At 49.6% G+C, this 15,920-nt stretch overlaps 1 protein-coding gene across 1 annotated transcript in view; it reads left to right on the plus strand.

Moving 5' to 3' along the window:
- Positions 1 to 14,189, plus strand: part of ADAMTS15 (ADAM metallopeptidase with thrombospondin type 1 motif 15) — a 34,824-nt gene extending 20,635 nt beyond the window's left edge. The window contains exons 4-8 of the mRNA XM_059719821.1: positions 461 to 744; positions 1,757 to 1,934; positions 6,503 to 6,684; positions 7,577 to 7,752; positions 8,230 to 14,189. Coding sequence (XP_059575804.1) covers positions 461 to 744; positions 1,757 to 1,934; positions 6,503 to 6,684; positions 7,577 to 7,752; positions 8,230 to 9,010 — 1,601 coding nt within the window. The 3' untranslated portion in view covers positions 9,011 to 14,189. The remainder of the gene's footprint in view (positions 1 to 460; positions 745 to 1,756; positions 1,935 to 6,502; positions 6,685 to 7,576; positions 7,753 to 8,229) is intronic.
- The last annotated feature ends 1,731 nt before the right edge of the window (positions 14,190 to 15,920 follow it).

Below are 15,920 nucleotides of genomic sequence, written 5' to 3' on the forward strand. Positions count from 1 at the left end.
GTGGTGGTGTTGTTTTTTTTTTGGTAACTCTTTACTTGCCTTGGACCTGATTTAAAGCAGACCTTTAAGGCCTCACTGCTTGTACTGTTGGAGCCTCCTGTCCCAAAATGCCCTGGTTGGTATCATGGTGTTACTTGGCAGTTCCCGTTGTACTGGAGCTGTTTGCACAGTGAACACTTGTCCCAGTGGGAGGTGGCTGGTAGTTATGAAAACTACAGATAAAGTTGATTAGACAAAAAAAAAAATCTCATGGCTCCTGCTCAGATATGAATAAATCAGTCAATCCAGCCACAGCTTTGCTTGCCAGCTTCTTGCAGCATTGAGGTCCATGGGTTCTGCAGTGTGAATGTGGCTCTCTATTTACCAGCTGTGACTTTGTTTTTCTCCTACAAGAAGATGGGTGCGATGGTCATTCTGATTGTATCTCACTGAGCATTTCTCTTCTTTCACTGCCCCACAGGGGATTGCTTGCTGGACCAACCCACCAAGCCCATCCCTTTGCCAGAGGACCTCCCTGGGGCCAGCTACACCCTCAACCAGCAGTGTGAGCTGGCCTTTGGCATCGGCTCCAAGCCCTGCCCCTACATGCAGTATTGCACCAAGCTGTGGTGCACGGGAAAAGCTCGGGGACAGATCGTCTGTCAGACACGCCACTTCCCCTGGGCTGACGGCACCAGCTGTGGAGAGGGAAGGTTCTGCATGAAGGGAGCCTGCGTCGAGAGGCATAACATCAGTAAGTACAGGGTGAGTACCGGCCTGCTCTGTGCTGGGGGGTGTCAGTGGGGAGGCCAAGCCAAGTCACATGAAGGCTGCAGCTTGGGCTGAAGAGTGCAATATGGAGCTTGTAGACCTATGTGCACTGAACCCAGATGCAAGCTGGCTTCCCAGAGCTCACTGCAGATGTGGTGGAAAAGAACCTACCAGATAGTGAGGCTGGGTATGGCACCTACCCTCTTTGTTTGCAGTAGCTTGCTCAGCCCCAGGGAGATGTTTTCCAATTGCACCATGCGGCACCAGGCCCAAGAGTGCTGATTTTCATCATCCTGTAACCCATGGAAAGTGATGGTTTCCCTAGAAAGCTCTGCTATGCAGCAGTTATCCTCCACATTAGATAACTACAGTCTCCCTGCAAGGGGCACCCTGGTCTTGGAGGGATCACTTGTAGGCTCAGTTGCCTCATTGCCCAGGCTGAGATGCCTGGTGATATGGTGTTTGTGGTTTGACCTTAAAGAGGCACAAACTCTTCAGGCCACCAAGTTGCTCGCCACTTCCAAACATTCTCAAGAGCCAGTGATAGAGAACAGAAGGGCCCTACTTTGCATTAGTAACCCCTGAGGTCATTTGTGTCCCTGGCTGTTGCTGTATGAAAAGCAACTGGGGTGGAGAAGGAAGGGACTTAAATGACAAGCTTTTGCCAAGGGTGTCAGATCCTAGTTGCTGCTTGTGTGCTGCAGGGATGGGACTTCTACTGACTGCACTTTTGTTTGAGAACAGGGCTTACTCTTAATGCCATTTTGCTGCTGTTGCTGGTGCCCAGTAGGTGTTTCTTCTGAATGACTTTTGTTGGGTGCGACAGCCAGAAAGGGTAGACTATTTCCCCCAGGGAAAGACCCTCTGGTCAATCTTGGGTATGTCATGGATCTCTCCTGCTGAGTCTGGTCCACTCTGCTGAGAGCCCAGATATGGCACAACGTGCTGGTTTTGATATTGCTACAGGGTAAAGGGGCTTTCCTCTTAACATCCCATTTCCTGGCAGGTGGATGGCAACTGGGGGAAGTGGGCACCCTACGGCCAGTGCTCGCGGACCTGTGGCGGAGGAGTCCAGCTGGCCAAGCGCGAATGCAACAATCCAGTGCCTGCCAATGGAGGGAAGTACTGTGAGGGCATCCGTGTCAAGTACCGGTCCTGCAACCTAGATCCATGCTCCGATTCAGGTGAGGCTTCCCCCAGGGAAGGGGCCAGCTGGGAGGGGAAGAACCTGTTCTGGAACTGGTTGATATTAGGATTGTTGGTGAATTGAAAGGGCCTTTAAATAGCACAGGTAAAGAAAACAAGCAGCAACCTGCTCCTGGAACAGCATCTTGGCAGTGGATTCTCCATTGCATCCATGGTGCGGTGCAGTGCAGCTCGGGGAGATGGAGGGGCACAATTCAAGCGCTCAAATAATGAAGTGATAACTGAACCTCTGGAATCTGCACACATGTCCTGAAGGAGGAGCTGGGGTGTTCATGCTTCTGCCTCTGTTTTAGCCAGAAGGGAAGAAAGGGCTCCAAATATTTCAGCCATCCAATTGGTTTAGGGAGGATCTAAAGAGGAAAGTAGGTAGTAGCTTGAAGGCAGGAAGTGTCACATCCCAGTTTTGCTTATTCATACTGACCGTTGTTGCTGTCATTCAATCCCAGCTTCTGTCTCGCTATCAGCATCTTTAATCTCAATCTTCCCAGTTCTTCTGGGATGGAAATTGCATAGAAATCCTCAGTCTTATGGCACTTCTGTCCTGGCCTGTGAAAACTGGTTGATGGGGCTAGAGCAGGAAAATGACTGTATCTGCAAACAGGTGGCTTGAATTGTTAGATATGGAGTTAACTGGCATATTACTTTATCTGCATCAGTCCACCCACCTGAACTAGTGGTGTGCTCATCCCTATATCACCCTCCAGTCTAACTCCCCCTGGTCTATCAGGGAGTGGTTACATCACTGAGGAATAAAGCTCAGACTGAGAGTCTCTGGTTATTCTTTTCCCTGTGCACAGCAGAGCTGAGTGCAGGATGTCAATAAGATGGAAAATGTCCCCGTTGTCCGTCCATCCCCTCCCCCCCCCCCCCCCCCCCAAAAAAAAAAAATGATCAGCACTTTAAATTCTTGGAATATTTCAAACACTTTAAACTGATGGAAAGAAACCATGGTTTTCCAGCAAAAAAGAAATCATCACCATTTTACACAACCAGCTACCTAATGCCACCTCCACAGCTGCTACCTCTTGCAAGGTTTACAGACATTTTCGTTAGACAGAGGTCCTGTTTCCTTTGCTCTGCAGCCTGTGTGTGCTCATTTACCCCTGGGCATTAGTACAGCATCTTGCACCACGCACTTAGTTGACGTAAATCAGACTCACTTAGTTAAAGCAGAAAGAGATTAGAGCAGGGGCGGGCAAAATGTGGCCCGCCAGGCCATTGAATCTAGGCCTGTACGAGTCAACAGCGATCCAATCCAGCCGCTTCGGATGGCCACTTTGGATGGCCGCGATCCGATTCTGAACTCAGGACGGGGTTTCTGCCTTGATCCAGCTGAAGTGGCTCCGAAGCTGCCTCGGAGATCTGGCCATAGGGTATAATGGGGGAATCAATGAAATATCTATAACTTTGTTGTTTTTTGTCTGATTTGGATAAAATTTGCAGGATTGGTAGCCTCTGCTGAGAGCATGAAACCTGCCAAGTTTCAAGGAGATCGGTTTGGGGGGAACTGCACCTCAAGCTTCGGAGAAGCAAAACTGGTGCCATGGGTGACACTGCGTGTGTTAAGGCGCAGCGGGGTGACAGCTGCAGAGGTGGTGGCCCCTGCTGTGATGCCTGCCAGCTGTGGAGGACATCAGTGCAGGGGGGTCCTGGGGCCCTGCACCCTTAGCTGCTGACAGGCAAAACTGGTGCCAAGACTGTGTCTGTCCTGGGGCAGTTGATAGTCTGCATTGATTCTTTCCTCTCCTTAGCCTGGTTTTGTAGGTGCTAATTGATGGCAATTAACTGGCTACATTAGCTAGGTCCTGTGTATTGAGCTGGTCCCTGAGTGAATCATGACTGATTGATTGGTAGCTGGTAACACAGCAGCTGAGCAGCCAGGCCTGCAGCAGCATCTCCCCTCCCAGCCCCAAGACCGACAGTCAGCCCCACAGCACCCTTGGCACCAATTTTGTCCGCCAGCAGCTAGGGGTGCAGGGCCCCAGAACCCCCCTACACCAATCTCCTCCACAGCTGGCAGGCATCATGGCTGCAGCAGGGGCCATCATCCCTGCACCTGTCACCCCGCTGTGCCTTAACACATGCAGTGGCACCTATGGCACCAGTTTTACTTATCCCCAGCTTGAGGGGCAGTTCCCCTCAAACCCCTGGGTTCGTGGCCTCAGCAAGAGCTCCCAGCCCTGCAGTCTTGGCCCTGTAATGGCTAGACGTGACAGGAGTTTTCCTTTCAAGAATTTGGGGTACAGTTCCCCCAAACCCCTGCACCAATCTTCCTGAAACTTGGCAGGTTTCATCCTCTCTGCAGAGTCTACCACCCCTGAAAATTTCATCCAAATAAGACAAAAAACACAAAGTTATAGATATTGTTTCCCCATTATACCCTATGGCCGGATCTCCGAGGCGGCTCCAAAGCACTTCAGGAAGCTGAATGAGGCAGCGCTTCGACCCGGACGTGCTACTTCGGACCCCGAAGTGTCCGAAGCTTCTCCGGATCCGAAGCTCTGTCCGAAGCCTCCACAGCCTTAATTCTGTCCGGTCCGCAGGGCTCCAAAAAAATTTAGAAAATTAATATTTATCTGTCCCTGGCTGCCTGTCATGCAGCCCTCAATGGCTTGCCAAAACTCAATAAGTGGCCCTCTGCCCGAAATAATTGCCTGCCCCTGGATTAGAGAGCTGTCACCAGCAGAAAACTCAGCTCTGCCAACCGGATACAAGAGGTCACGCTCTGCCAAGGTGTGACTGTACAGCGCTCAAACCTGGAGCCCATGTCTTTCCTGCACAGGCAACAATGACGGTTTGAACTCTCCACCCCTTCCTTCCCATCTCCCCCCGTCTGCAAAAGTAGAAGCCCTGTCCCAAAAAGGGAGAAGTGCCAGACACGCCACCAAATTTGCCATGGGCTTTGCTCTTGACTTTCCTTGGAGGAAGGTCATATACTGTGGTGGGTACTAGCAGTGCCTGAACACCTCCTTACTGTGCATAAGCATCCTTTCCCTAGCAGGTGGAGGGCAGCATGGGGAAGTGGACGTTATGGCCACATCCAGACATGCAAGCACATGCAGTCTGTGGTGCTGAAAACCTCTTTGTGGTGCCACAAGCTGCACACCCAGAATGTTAAAATGTGCTTTGCACTAGGGGAAAATTTTGCTACCAGGAAATCCTGGTACAAAAAAACAAAACAGAACAAAAAAAACCCCAACAAAACCCACCATGGAGAGAAAACAGCATGGTGCATGCACAAAAGAAGAGCATGTGCTAGCAGACTGGGAGACTTAGTTCTCCAGGAAGATGCTCTGGCTGCCAGCCAAAGCATCTTCACTCCTCCTTTAGTTGTCACCCAGCTCCTCCAGCATGCTGGGAGCAGCGAGGAAAGGGCAGTTTCTCTGAAGTGGGGCAGTTTGCCCCACACCAAGGTGCACATGCAGGGGCATGCACTGTGGTAAAAAAGTAGAGGCACAAATTTGTGCCACTATTTTTGCTGCCGTAAGTGCACATCCCTGCATGTGGGGACGCACCCTGTGTGGCTAGTGTTCGCATATGTGGCAGGGAAGGTGAATGAGAGGCCTGGCTGAGTGTGGTCTCCTCCTGGAATTGTACAGCAAGGGCCTGGCTCTCAAGTGAGAGAAACTCTGAGGCCTGATGTGTGCAGCTTACATGCAGGTCCATATGGAAAGGCATGTTCAGTGAGCACTTCCTCCACCTCCCCGTGCCAGCTAGCTCAGCTGTCTCTGCACATGCCTCTTATGGTGTGCTGGGGGGAATTGTCTAATTTGCTACAGCTGGTCCCAACCTGGCTTTGTGGATGGGATCCCAAACACAATCTCCACACTGAAGGTATGCAGCTGTGTTGTTTCCTTTGCTTAAGGAGACTAGTTAACTCTTTCTCTGCCCACTCCTGGCCAGGCCCTCTGCACTTCTTCTAATACTCTTCTCCATTGGGTGATTGGCAATAGGTGCCTTCTAATTCCTTTCTCTGACATGTACTGTCCCGTGAATCCCAGATGTTTTCAGCAAATGCTGATGTTATCATTGCAGCTGATGCTGTCTTGGCTATGAATGTAGCTTGTGTTTCTCCCATTAGCAGTGCTGTACCATCATTATCCTTCCCCTGGAAACCAATCTCCCCTGTAGCACGAATATTTTGCTAGTGTCCAGAATATCCAAAGAATCTGACTTGTTCTCTGAGTCTGCTAAAAGTGGAAAGACAAGTCATATTTCATGAATTGCTGCTCAAAAGATTTCATTTATGTCGGCAACCTCAGACAGGTAGAGAGGCAACCCCCTGCAATTCTGAATAATCTAGCTGGGTCAGGTCATTTGTACATTCAAGGTCAGATTTTTCATCCCATTTACAGTCATGTACATCAGGAGTGACTCTTCTGAAGTCAGTGGAACAGAACTGAAAAAAAATCAGAGCAAGGGATAGGACACTCTGCCCCTGCCCCTCCATGCTCAGATCCCAGGCCTGGGCCCTGCCAGGCAGATGTATTCCAGCTGAGGATGCCCTTCCTGGTGGCATTTCCACATGTGCTTTATTTCCTTCCAGTGCCAGGAAAGAGTTTCCGAGAGGAACAGTGCGAGGCCTTCAATGGCTACAGCCACAGCACCAACCGGCTCACTGCCTCCGTCTCGTGGGTCCCTAAGTACTCGGGAGTTTCGCCTCGAGACAAATGCAAGCTCATATGCAGGGCTAACGGCACAGGTTACTTCTATGTGTTGGCTCCTAAGGTGAGGAGGGGGAGAGCAACTGTATGAGCCATTGGGCTTGAGGGAAGGGAAACAGGAGGCTGCTGTAAATGACTGTGTAAGGAGACTGATAGTTAACTCTGTTAATGAGTAAGGAGAACACGAGTATTACTTTACAGGAAGGCTTTATACTTAGATGGAGTAATTGGGTAATTGGCCTTTGGGATGTTCTCCCTTGGAGGCCACAGGCACCGCTCTGTGCTACTGGGATTCAAGAACGAACAGACAGTTAATCTGGGGAAATGGCGCTACTGCGAGGCACTGAGGGGCTGCAAGCCGGAGTCTATGCTGGAGCTGTGCTGAATCTGGTGGAACTGCCAATTTAGACCAGCTTTGGCTCTGGCCCAGGTTTGCAAAGCATGTGAGATGGCACACCTAGGGCACCAGAGCAAGAGCAAAAGGCAAGGAGGCAGCTTTTCATGGGAGCTCAAGCTCACATGCACCGGACTGGGCTGTCTGTCTGAACTGGGATGGGGAATGCAGGGACACCACCAAAGGGTCAATTGGCTCTCTAAATCTGTTCATTTGCAGTGTTCAAGTGTCAGGATTGCTGATTAGGTAGGGAGAGAAGTTGTTCATAGATGTAGTATAAAAGTCATGATTCTGGGTTGTGCCTGGGAGCAGGTGCCAATACAGCCCCAACATGGGGTGGGGACACAGGTGGCTTTATGCCTATTAATGCCTTCTCCATACCAGGTTGATCTAGAGGCAGACATAACTAGGAGCAGCTCTGGGATGGGTGTACCCTAGCACCCAAAGGTTCCTCCTTGGAGGCTGGTGGTACATGCACAGGTGGGATGTGGGGCACTCTTATGTACCTGGGAACCAAATGCCTTGACTGCTAAGACCTCCTCTCCCCCTTGGTGACCTGCAGGTAGTAGATGGGACCCCGTGTGCACCCGACTCCACCTCTGTCTGCGTCCAGGGCAAATGCATCAAAGCGGGATGTGACGGGAAGCTGGGCTCCAAGAAGAAGTTTGACAAATGCAGCGTGTGTGGAGGAGACAACAAGAGCTGCAAGAAGGTTTCAGGGTTGTTCACAAAGCCCATGTGAGTGTCTGATAGTCCTGCTTCCCCAACCCCCAGGCTTGTCTTTTAACATACATTTCAGAAAATGTAGGCCTCATGAAAGGGAGGGACCATTTGCCTCTTGTGCATAAGCAACCGTTAGTGCTAGTGATGGGTGCTGGGTCTCTAGATCCAAGGTCTAGTCTAGCTGACTTAAATCTAGTCTTTTGTGGTGAGGGTGAGACCTGTCTGCACTGCAGAATCTTGTCAGCTTTGAACCTCAAACGAAGATGCTGGATAACTCGGACTGATGTGGGAGTAGTCACCCTATCGCTTGCAGGTCCCTGCACCATACTCAGACCCTGCGGGGAGAAGCTGGAAGGTTTTACTGTAGCTTTCTAATGGAGCTGTGGGGAGCAGCTCAGTCTGCATTTGGTCTGGAGCTTCATCCCCTTGATGAACAAATAACTTCCCAGCAGTACCGGTGTGGTGCTAACACCCTCTTCCTTTGTCTTGCAGGCACGGCTACAACTTTGTGGTGGTCATCCCAGCAGGAGCCTCCAGCATTGATATCAGGCAGCGAGGCTACAAGGGACTGATTAATGATGATAACTACCTAGCTCTGAAGAACGGGCAAGGCAAGTATCTGCTCAATGGGCACTTCATTGTCTCGGCTGTGGAGAGGGACCTGATGGTGAAGGGCAGTGTGCTACGGTACAGCGGGACAGGCACGGCAGTGGAAAGCCTTCAGTCCTTTAAGCCTATCCAGGAGCCTCTGACTGTGGAGGTGCTGTCAGTTGGGAAAATGACTCCCCCCCGGGTGCGTTATTCCTTCTACCTGCCCAAGGAGAGAAAAGATGACAAGTCCTCATACAAGAGTGATGGGAAGAGCCTGCCTGACCTCACCAACAGTGTCCTAAGCCTATCCAACCGCCTGGACATGGGCAGGCCGAGTTACAAACGCCCATCCTACAAGTGGGCAGCTGGAGGCTGGGAGGCCTGTTCCGTCACCTGTGGCAATGGGCTGCAGAAGCGTGCTGTGGACTGCCGTGACTCCTACGGCCACCTGGCCTCTGAGTGTGATGCCACCCAGCGGCCTGTTGACGTCAGGATATGCGGAGACCCCTGCCCCACGTGGGAGGCAGGTCCTTGGTCCCCTTGCTCCAAAACCTGTGGCAGAGGCTTCAAGAGGCGCATGTTGAAGTGCACAGCCCAGGCAGGGCAGCTGTTGCCTCGGGATCGCTGCAATCTCAGGAAGAAACCTCAGGAGCTAGACTTCTGTACCCTGAGGCCCTGCTGACCAGGCTGGTGGCACTTCCAAAGGAGGCATGGTGTCTCTCTAGCTGGAGATACGTGGCTGAAGGTTGAACAGCAGCTGGGGGAAGGGAGAGGGGAAGCCATCTGAGGCGAGGGGTCTGCTACATAGCACATACCAACAGACAAAGGATTTGTATGTGGGGAGAGAGCACGCGTGAGCGAGAGGGGCTCAGCGTGGTTTTGTGGAACAGGTCGCTCGGAGATGGAGTAGGATAAACATCTACCTCGAAGCTGGCAGACTACCCAGACTCCACCACCATCCACCAGATGCTGTAGGCACGAGGAGAAAGGATGAAAGGCAGGGCAAGTCTCCAGGGATGCTGCCTGGGACTGAACTAAGGACAACAGAGGGTGCTCTTATATTGCCATGGCCCAACCTCCCTCTGCTCTTCCAAGGGTCGCCCCTACCCCTCAACTCCCAGAGCACTAGTACTAGACAGGACCAAGTGGAATTACCATTGCAATGCTGACAAATGATAGCGCTTAATGACCAGTGCAGTGAAGCACTGGGGTGTCTCCTGAATCGATGCCTTCAGGGCTTGCTAGCAGTGACGGCAGCCTGGACATGCTGCTGCCCTCCAGACACTTGCAGTGATGTTTTCATGCAGGGCTGCAAGTCCTTTTTTATTTTCATGTTTATGGATCGAACAATGTAGATTTTTATGGTGCTTAACTCCTTATTCTTACTCTCCTTCCTCTCAGTTGGTGCGAACCATGTGTAGCTGAGGCAGTTTTGTCATTTCCATTGACTCCTTTTCTAAGACTATGACTTTCTATGGTGCTTCAGGAAGGGTGCGTTGGGGGTGAATGAATCTTCAATATAAAACAGGCATGAATTAAAAAAAAACAACAAACCAAAAACCTCTTCTGGCCCCATGCTCATTTACACTCTGGTCTTGTAAATGGGCATGAATTGAATTGGCAAGGTCCTGTTCTGCTGCAAGGGCAGCTCAAATGGATCTCTGTGTAGATGAGAATCAGGCCTTGGTTCCAGGAGGCAGTGCTCAGTCGTACTGTTGTGCCCCTCCATAGCACTTCCTCACCTGAGAATTGGCAGCACTGCCAATGGCACATAACTACTAGGACTGGCAGATGCTGAGTCAGTTTTCACAGTGGTGCTCCATGCCATGTGGTGCCCAGGACTAGCCCCCACCCTCTTCCGCTAGAAATGTTTTTTTTTCAGGGTTTAAAAAAAAAAATTAAAAAAATATATATCTATACACACCTAGAGATGTTATGAGCAGAAATGTAACAGAAATGGCTGTGACTTGTCTCCATCCACCTTTGGGTTGCTTTAGTGTAACGGGGTAACCAGGCTCTTGGTGTTTACTGGGGCGATGAGGAGAGAGGGACCAAGGAAGGCTGCTTGTCTAGAAGAGGGGGCTGCAGAGTGGTCTCCCTCATGGGCAAGTCTTCTCCCCTGCCTGGCTGCGGTTCTGTCTGTAGATGGTCCTAGTGGCTTTAATGAGACTCCTCGCAGGTGCTATGTCAGCCAAATACTTTGCTGCATTGGGGCCTTCGTGCCTTAGTGTCCTACCGTTAAACAAGCACAGGGATGAGGGATGCTTCCTCCTCCTTGCAAAGCACTTTGCAGACCTCTGGTGAAAGGTCCCAGAGAAGCATGCTGTTTGATTGCAACTCAGGCATTGAAATGAAGACCAAAGGCCAGGTTTTTAGGATCATTTGGGCACCTCGGGATGCAGAAGGGTGCCTGCTGGCAATTTCCCAAACACCTCTCTGCCTCTTCAGGTCCCTGGATGTCTTGGAAAGTCTGGCCCCAAGTGCCTTCCACCTTCTTCTAAAGGTGACTGCTGCTTATGGAGCTCCCAGGCTGTGCACAACATTAGTAATCTGTACCCAGTTGTTGCTTGGTGGCTCACTGCCTGGCCTCTAAACCAACACCGCATGGCCCCATCATCACCTTTCTTGCTCCAGTGCCTCTTTTTCATTCAGCCCATTGACTACATTTTCATATAACATGATTCTGGAATGAACTTTCCATTAAGAGGCCAGATTTCAAGCTTGGCCACCTTAAAACAGTGCCTACATCTTACTTTTGCCTAAAGCCTGTTTTGCCTGTCAAAATGCTCCTCTGAGCATCTGCGTACAGTATGGTAGGCCTGTGCAAAGTGGCTAGTATTTGCTTCGGATTTGGCTGATTCGGTGGACAGCGATTCAATTCGGCCGAACCTGATTTGGAGATTTGGCTGCCGCTGTCCTGGGGCTTTTCTCAGGGCTTTCTTCTTAAAGGGCCAGAGCTGGCCTTGGAAGGGCTGGGGGAGCAAAGGGGGGGGCATCAGGGGGCTTGTTCAGAGCCCCCCATGCAGTGTGGGGCAGTGGGGATCGCCCCCCCACCCAGCAGCACCTGGTGAGCACTGGGACTTTCTTTTTAAAAACACAGGAACCTGGGGCAGGCAGGGGCAGCCATGGGGGGGCTGGTGGAGTGGGCAGGGTCGGGGGGCTGGCAGGGGTCCCCCCATGGTCCCCTCCCCTGCCCCAGTACTTACTAGCTTAGAGTCAGCTGCAGCTCCCTGCTGCAGCCACCGGGGACTACCTGAATCATCAAAGCTCTCCAGATCTCTTCCAAAGATCCGGACCTTTTAATTGGTTCGCTGATTCAATTCGGATTTGGAGATTCGGCCACCAAATTGGACCGAATCTCCTCCAGATCGAATCACCACCCAAAGCTTCGCACAGCCCTAGTATTTGGACATTCTAGCAGAGTTTTGCCAGCGGGGCATTCTCCAGTCCCCACAAACCCTACGCTATCCAGATGGTTCCAGCTGCCGTGGGAAGCTGGGCCAAGCCACATGATCTTACAGCCACATTATGAGCTGCCAGCCACATAATTGCAGCCTCTCCACATTTTGTGGGAGAAGATTCATGCCATGATTTTGTTCCATTGTGGTAAGCTGGCATTTTGACATGCCCCTCACTGAGAGAGGCCCCAGCTTTAAAACCCCAGGTTTCCAAAGTGAAGTACAATCCCACAACAATTGGAAATCCAGTGTAACTCATAGAATCATAGAAAATGAGAGCTGGAAGGGACCACAGGAGGTCGTTTTAGAGCTCAAAGCAGGATCATCCCTAACTAGATCATCTCACCCAAGGGTTTGTCTAGTTGGGTTTTAAACCTTTAAGCATGGAGAGTCCACAACCTCTCTGGGTAACCTGTTCCAGTGCTTTACTACCCTCCTAGCAATAAGCTTTTCCTATTATCTAACCTAAACTTCTCTTGTTGCAACCTGAGCCCATTGGTCCTTGTTCTGTCATCTGCCACCACTGAGAACAGTCCAGCTCCATCCTCTTTGGAGCCACCTTTCAGGTAGTTGAAGGCTGCTATTCAGTCTTCCCCTCTCAGTCTTCTCTTCTCCAGACTAAACAAGCCCAGTTCCCTCAGCCTCTTCTCAAAAGTCATGTCCCCCAGCTCCTGAACCATTTTTGTTGCCTTCCGCTGGACTCTCTCCAATTTGTCCATATCCTTTATTAAGTGGGGGGCCCAAAACTGGATGCAGTACTCTAGATATGGCCTCACCAGTGCTGAATAGAGGGGAAGAATCGCTTCCCTTTATCTGCTGGCAATGCTCCTACTAATGCAGCCCAGGATGTCGTTAGTCTTCTTTGCAACAAGGGCACAGTTGGTTTATCTTCAGCTTATTGCCCATGGTAATCCCCAGGTCCTTTTTTGCAGATCTGCTGCTTAGCCAGTTGGTTCCCAGCCTGTCCTAGTGCATGGGATTGTTCCGACCCACGTGCAGGACTTTGCATGTGTTCTTATTGAACCTCATGAGATTTCTTTTGCTCTAATCCTTCAATTTGTTCAGGTCTCTCTGAATCCTAGCTCTACCTTCCAGCATATCTACTATTCCCCTCTAACTTGGTGTCATCTGCAAACATGCTGAGGGTGCACTCTATGCCATCTTTCAGGTCATTGATGGATTCTGATCATTCCTGTTATATTCATTGGGCATTAACAGTGTTCTTCCCATAAAGCTAGATTTCAGGACAGGGATCTAGGAATTAGAGTACTGGGATTTCACATAGTTACTAAATGGCTGATTAAAAACCCCAGGGTATTGTAGGCTGGAGCCTCAGCTGATGTGAACTGGCATAGTTCTGACTTAATTATTCTGACTTTAATGGTGCTCTTCTGATTTACGCCAGCTGAATAGTGGACTCTTCAAGTGCCACTCACTGCTGTAGGTCCATGGTCCTGCACAGAGGCTGTGCAAAATGGACAGGGGACTCCAACTGTAACCCAGTGTTTTAGTCCCTCTTGTTCTATCGGTCTTACTTTAATGTGCCTTTTTTTAATGGGTCCATATAATTTCTTTTCCCAAGCATTTATTTCACTTTTCTTTCCATTGTTTATTGACAGTGACCTCAATGAGAGCATTGGCTTTCAACAGCCCCATAATTTCTCTACTGAAATATGTCATTAGTGGTATCTGTGCAGGGGAGAATGAATCTGAGGAGCAGTTACTAGTTCCAGATGGGGACAAGGATCTCTCCAGGCGAATGATAATGTTTAAGTTGAGGGAGGATCAGGAGAGAGGAAAGAAAATCCCAGAGGGCAGCCGGACACTGGATGGCCAAATAGTACTATAACAGACTGGAATAGGCACTAGACAGGACAGTGCCTGCATGTAATACATGAAGTTGACTCCTTCCCTGAGTCTTCTCCCCATCTACAAAGAGGGGTATAAGGTGCCAAGAAGGGCAGATAACTTAACTAGGTTTAAGATGGTGTTGGAGATTTGTTTACAAATGGGATTAGAGGTCATGGTTGCCTGTAGTAGCAGGAGGCTGGACCATCAAGTCCCTTCCAGTCCTACATACAGTCCATTTTTTTGCTGTTTTCTCTGTGTAGTACATCTTACATGGTGCTTTCATTTGAGTGTACTGTTCTGAGGGGCTGCCCTTTGTGTCTTTCCAATGAAAAGATGGTTCCCAAAGCCACCGAGCATGGTCATTGCTATTGTTCACTGGGGGACGGGCAGGGGTTTGTTTTTTGTTTTCTGTGGTTCTTTTGCAAAATGTATAGCAGAAGGACGGAAATGCCTATTGTACTGGCTGCTTTGTGTATACCATGTATACTGTACATTGGTCTCTGCTGTTTGTGCATCGATAGCAAACCTGAAATAAAATTGTATTTAAAGTTCTGCCTGTGTGTACTCACATGCATGCACACGCACAAACACACATTTTTTGTCTAATTGGTGACTTCAAAGTGTGGATTTTTAATTGATACAGGCTAGATGCTGATTCCCTGCCTTAGTGCTGAATGGGACCTTCTTCCACAAAGCTGTCGTCTTGATGCTTGTTAACAGGTCAAGATAAACAGGAAGTTTACGTGGAAAAGGCTTTCGGTGAACAGCTGACTGTGAAACAACTTGCCTGGCCCAGGCCATTTGCTTAAACACATTACAGATGTCTTGCCTAATGAACACAACTCCTGCTCTGTTACTCCAGCCTTTCTGGTCACTGCAGTTACTGTCATTACATTGTTTTACTGTACAGCCTGTAGGAGCTCTACCATGGAGCAAGACCCCCTGTGTGCAGGCACTGTATAATATAGTGCAAAAAGACTCTTCCTACTGTCTAAATCCCAGACGGGAGACAAAAGATATGGGACACTACAAGAAAACAATGAGACCTATTGGTCAGCCTGTGGGACACTGCTGTCATAGGCTGACTGGAGTCAGAGATCACATCTCAATGGCAAATGAGAGCCAGTGGGTAGGATGGGGAAAGACTTGAAAGTCTTAACTTGAAACAACTTAAGTTTGCAATAGAAGAGGGGGAGCCAGTGGAGGGATGCAGGGAGAGAGGACATGATGTTCAAACCAGTCTGGGCAAGTGATGCTTAGAGCATCCTTCTGGATGGGGATGAGTGGGCAACATTGCAGTTATCACAGCCAGAGAGAAGGAGGAACCATTAAGTGAGACATGAGATGGGTTTAAGAACATCTCGCCCAAATCAAGGTCTTAAATACTTGACCTAAAGCTAAAGGAGAGCCTAAATGAGTATGACGAGGCACGACTCATTCATTACTGTCTTTAGTTGGATGCATGACTCTTAAGTCAGCCTTCCTTGAAACTCGGGTAGTTACCTACTTATTTGCATAGGTGTAATGGTTTCCTGCTGTGGTAAGTAAACTTGGTTCACCAAAGCATTTGAACTTCGAAGTAGTAGAGGAAGATGCAGGGTTGCTCCTACTCCTTACAGCAAGGTGTGAGGAGACGAGCATTAGAACGGCCCACAGACCACTTGGGCTCCTTAACACCTATGTGTAGCTTTTCTGTACCAGTTAAGTCTCCCATAAGTATTGGCAAAAGAGGTTTGAAGTAGCCTTGCTCAAGAAGAGTCTAAGGTAAGCCTCAGAGGTTGTATATACTCTAGAGCTCATGTGGGTGAAGAAAGGGTATGAATTTAAAGTACAACAGCTATTCCTCCCCACAAGCTGTATGTGCGGGCGCACATTTCTGAACAGGGATTTGCCATCAGTTAGCTTAGTGGATTCACCTAAACCCTTAGCTATTTCTGAATACTTATTCCCAATTGACTCCATGCATAGACAAACCCTAAACGTTGACGGTTTACACATTGCCTCTTCTCCATGAAAGCAATTCCAGATATATAGTGCTGCCAGTGACAGCAAAATTTGGCCCATTTACATTGTTGCTAGGTGCTTGGACAACATCATGTACTCATTCCCTTGCTTGCAGAAAGATTCCCAGCACACCCTTCATGAGTCAGTTCCCACTCCTTAAGTCATATCAGTGCCAATGGTGAGATAAAGCACCAATTCCTTCCTTTTATTGGGACGTGTCTGTGCAGCGAGGACTGATGTCACCTCCAGTTCTCAACAGGGACAGACTGTCCTTTATGT

Source organism: Alligator mississippiensis, chromosome 16 (assembly GCF_030867095.1).
Source record: "Alligator mississippiensis isolate rAllMis1 chromosome 16, rAllMis1, whole genome shotgun sequence".
NCBI lineage: Eukaryota > Metazoa > Chordata > Crocodylia > Alligatoridae > Alligator > Alligator mississippiensis.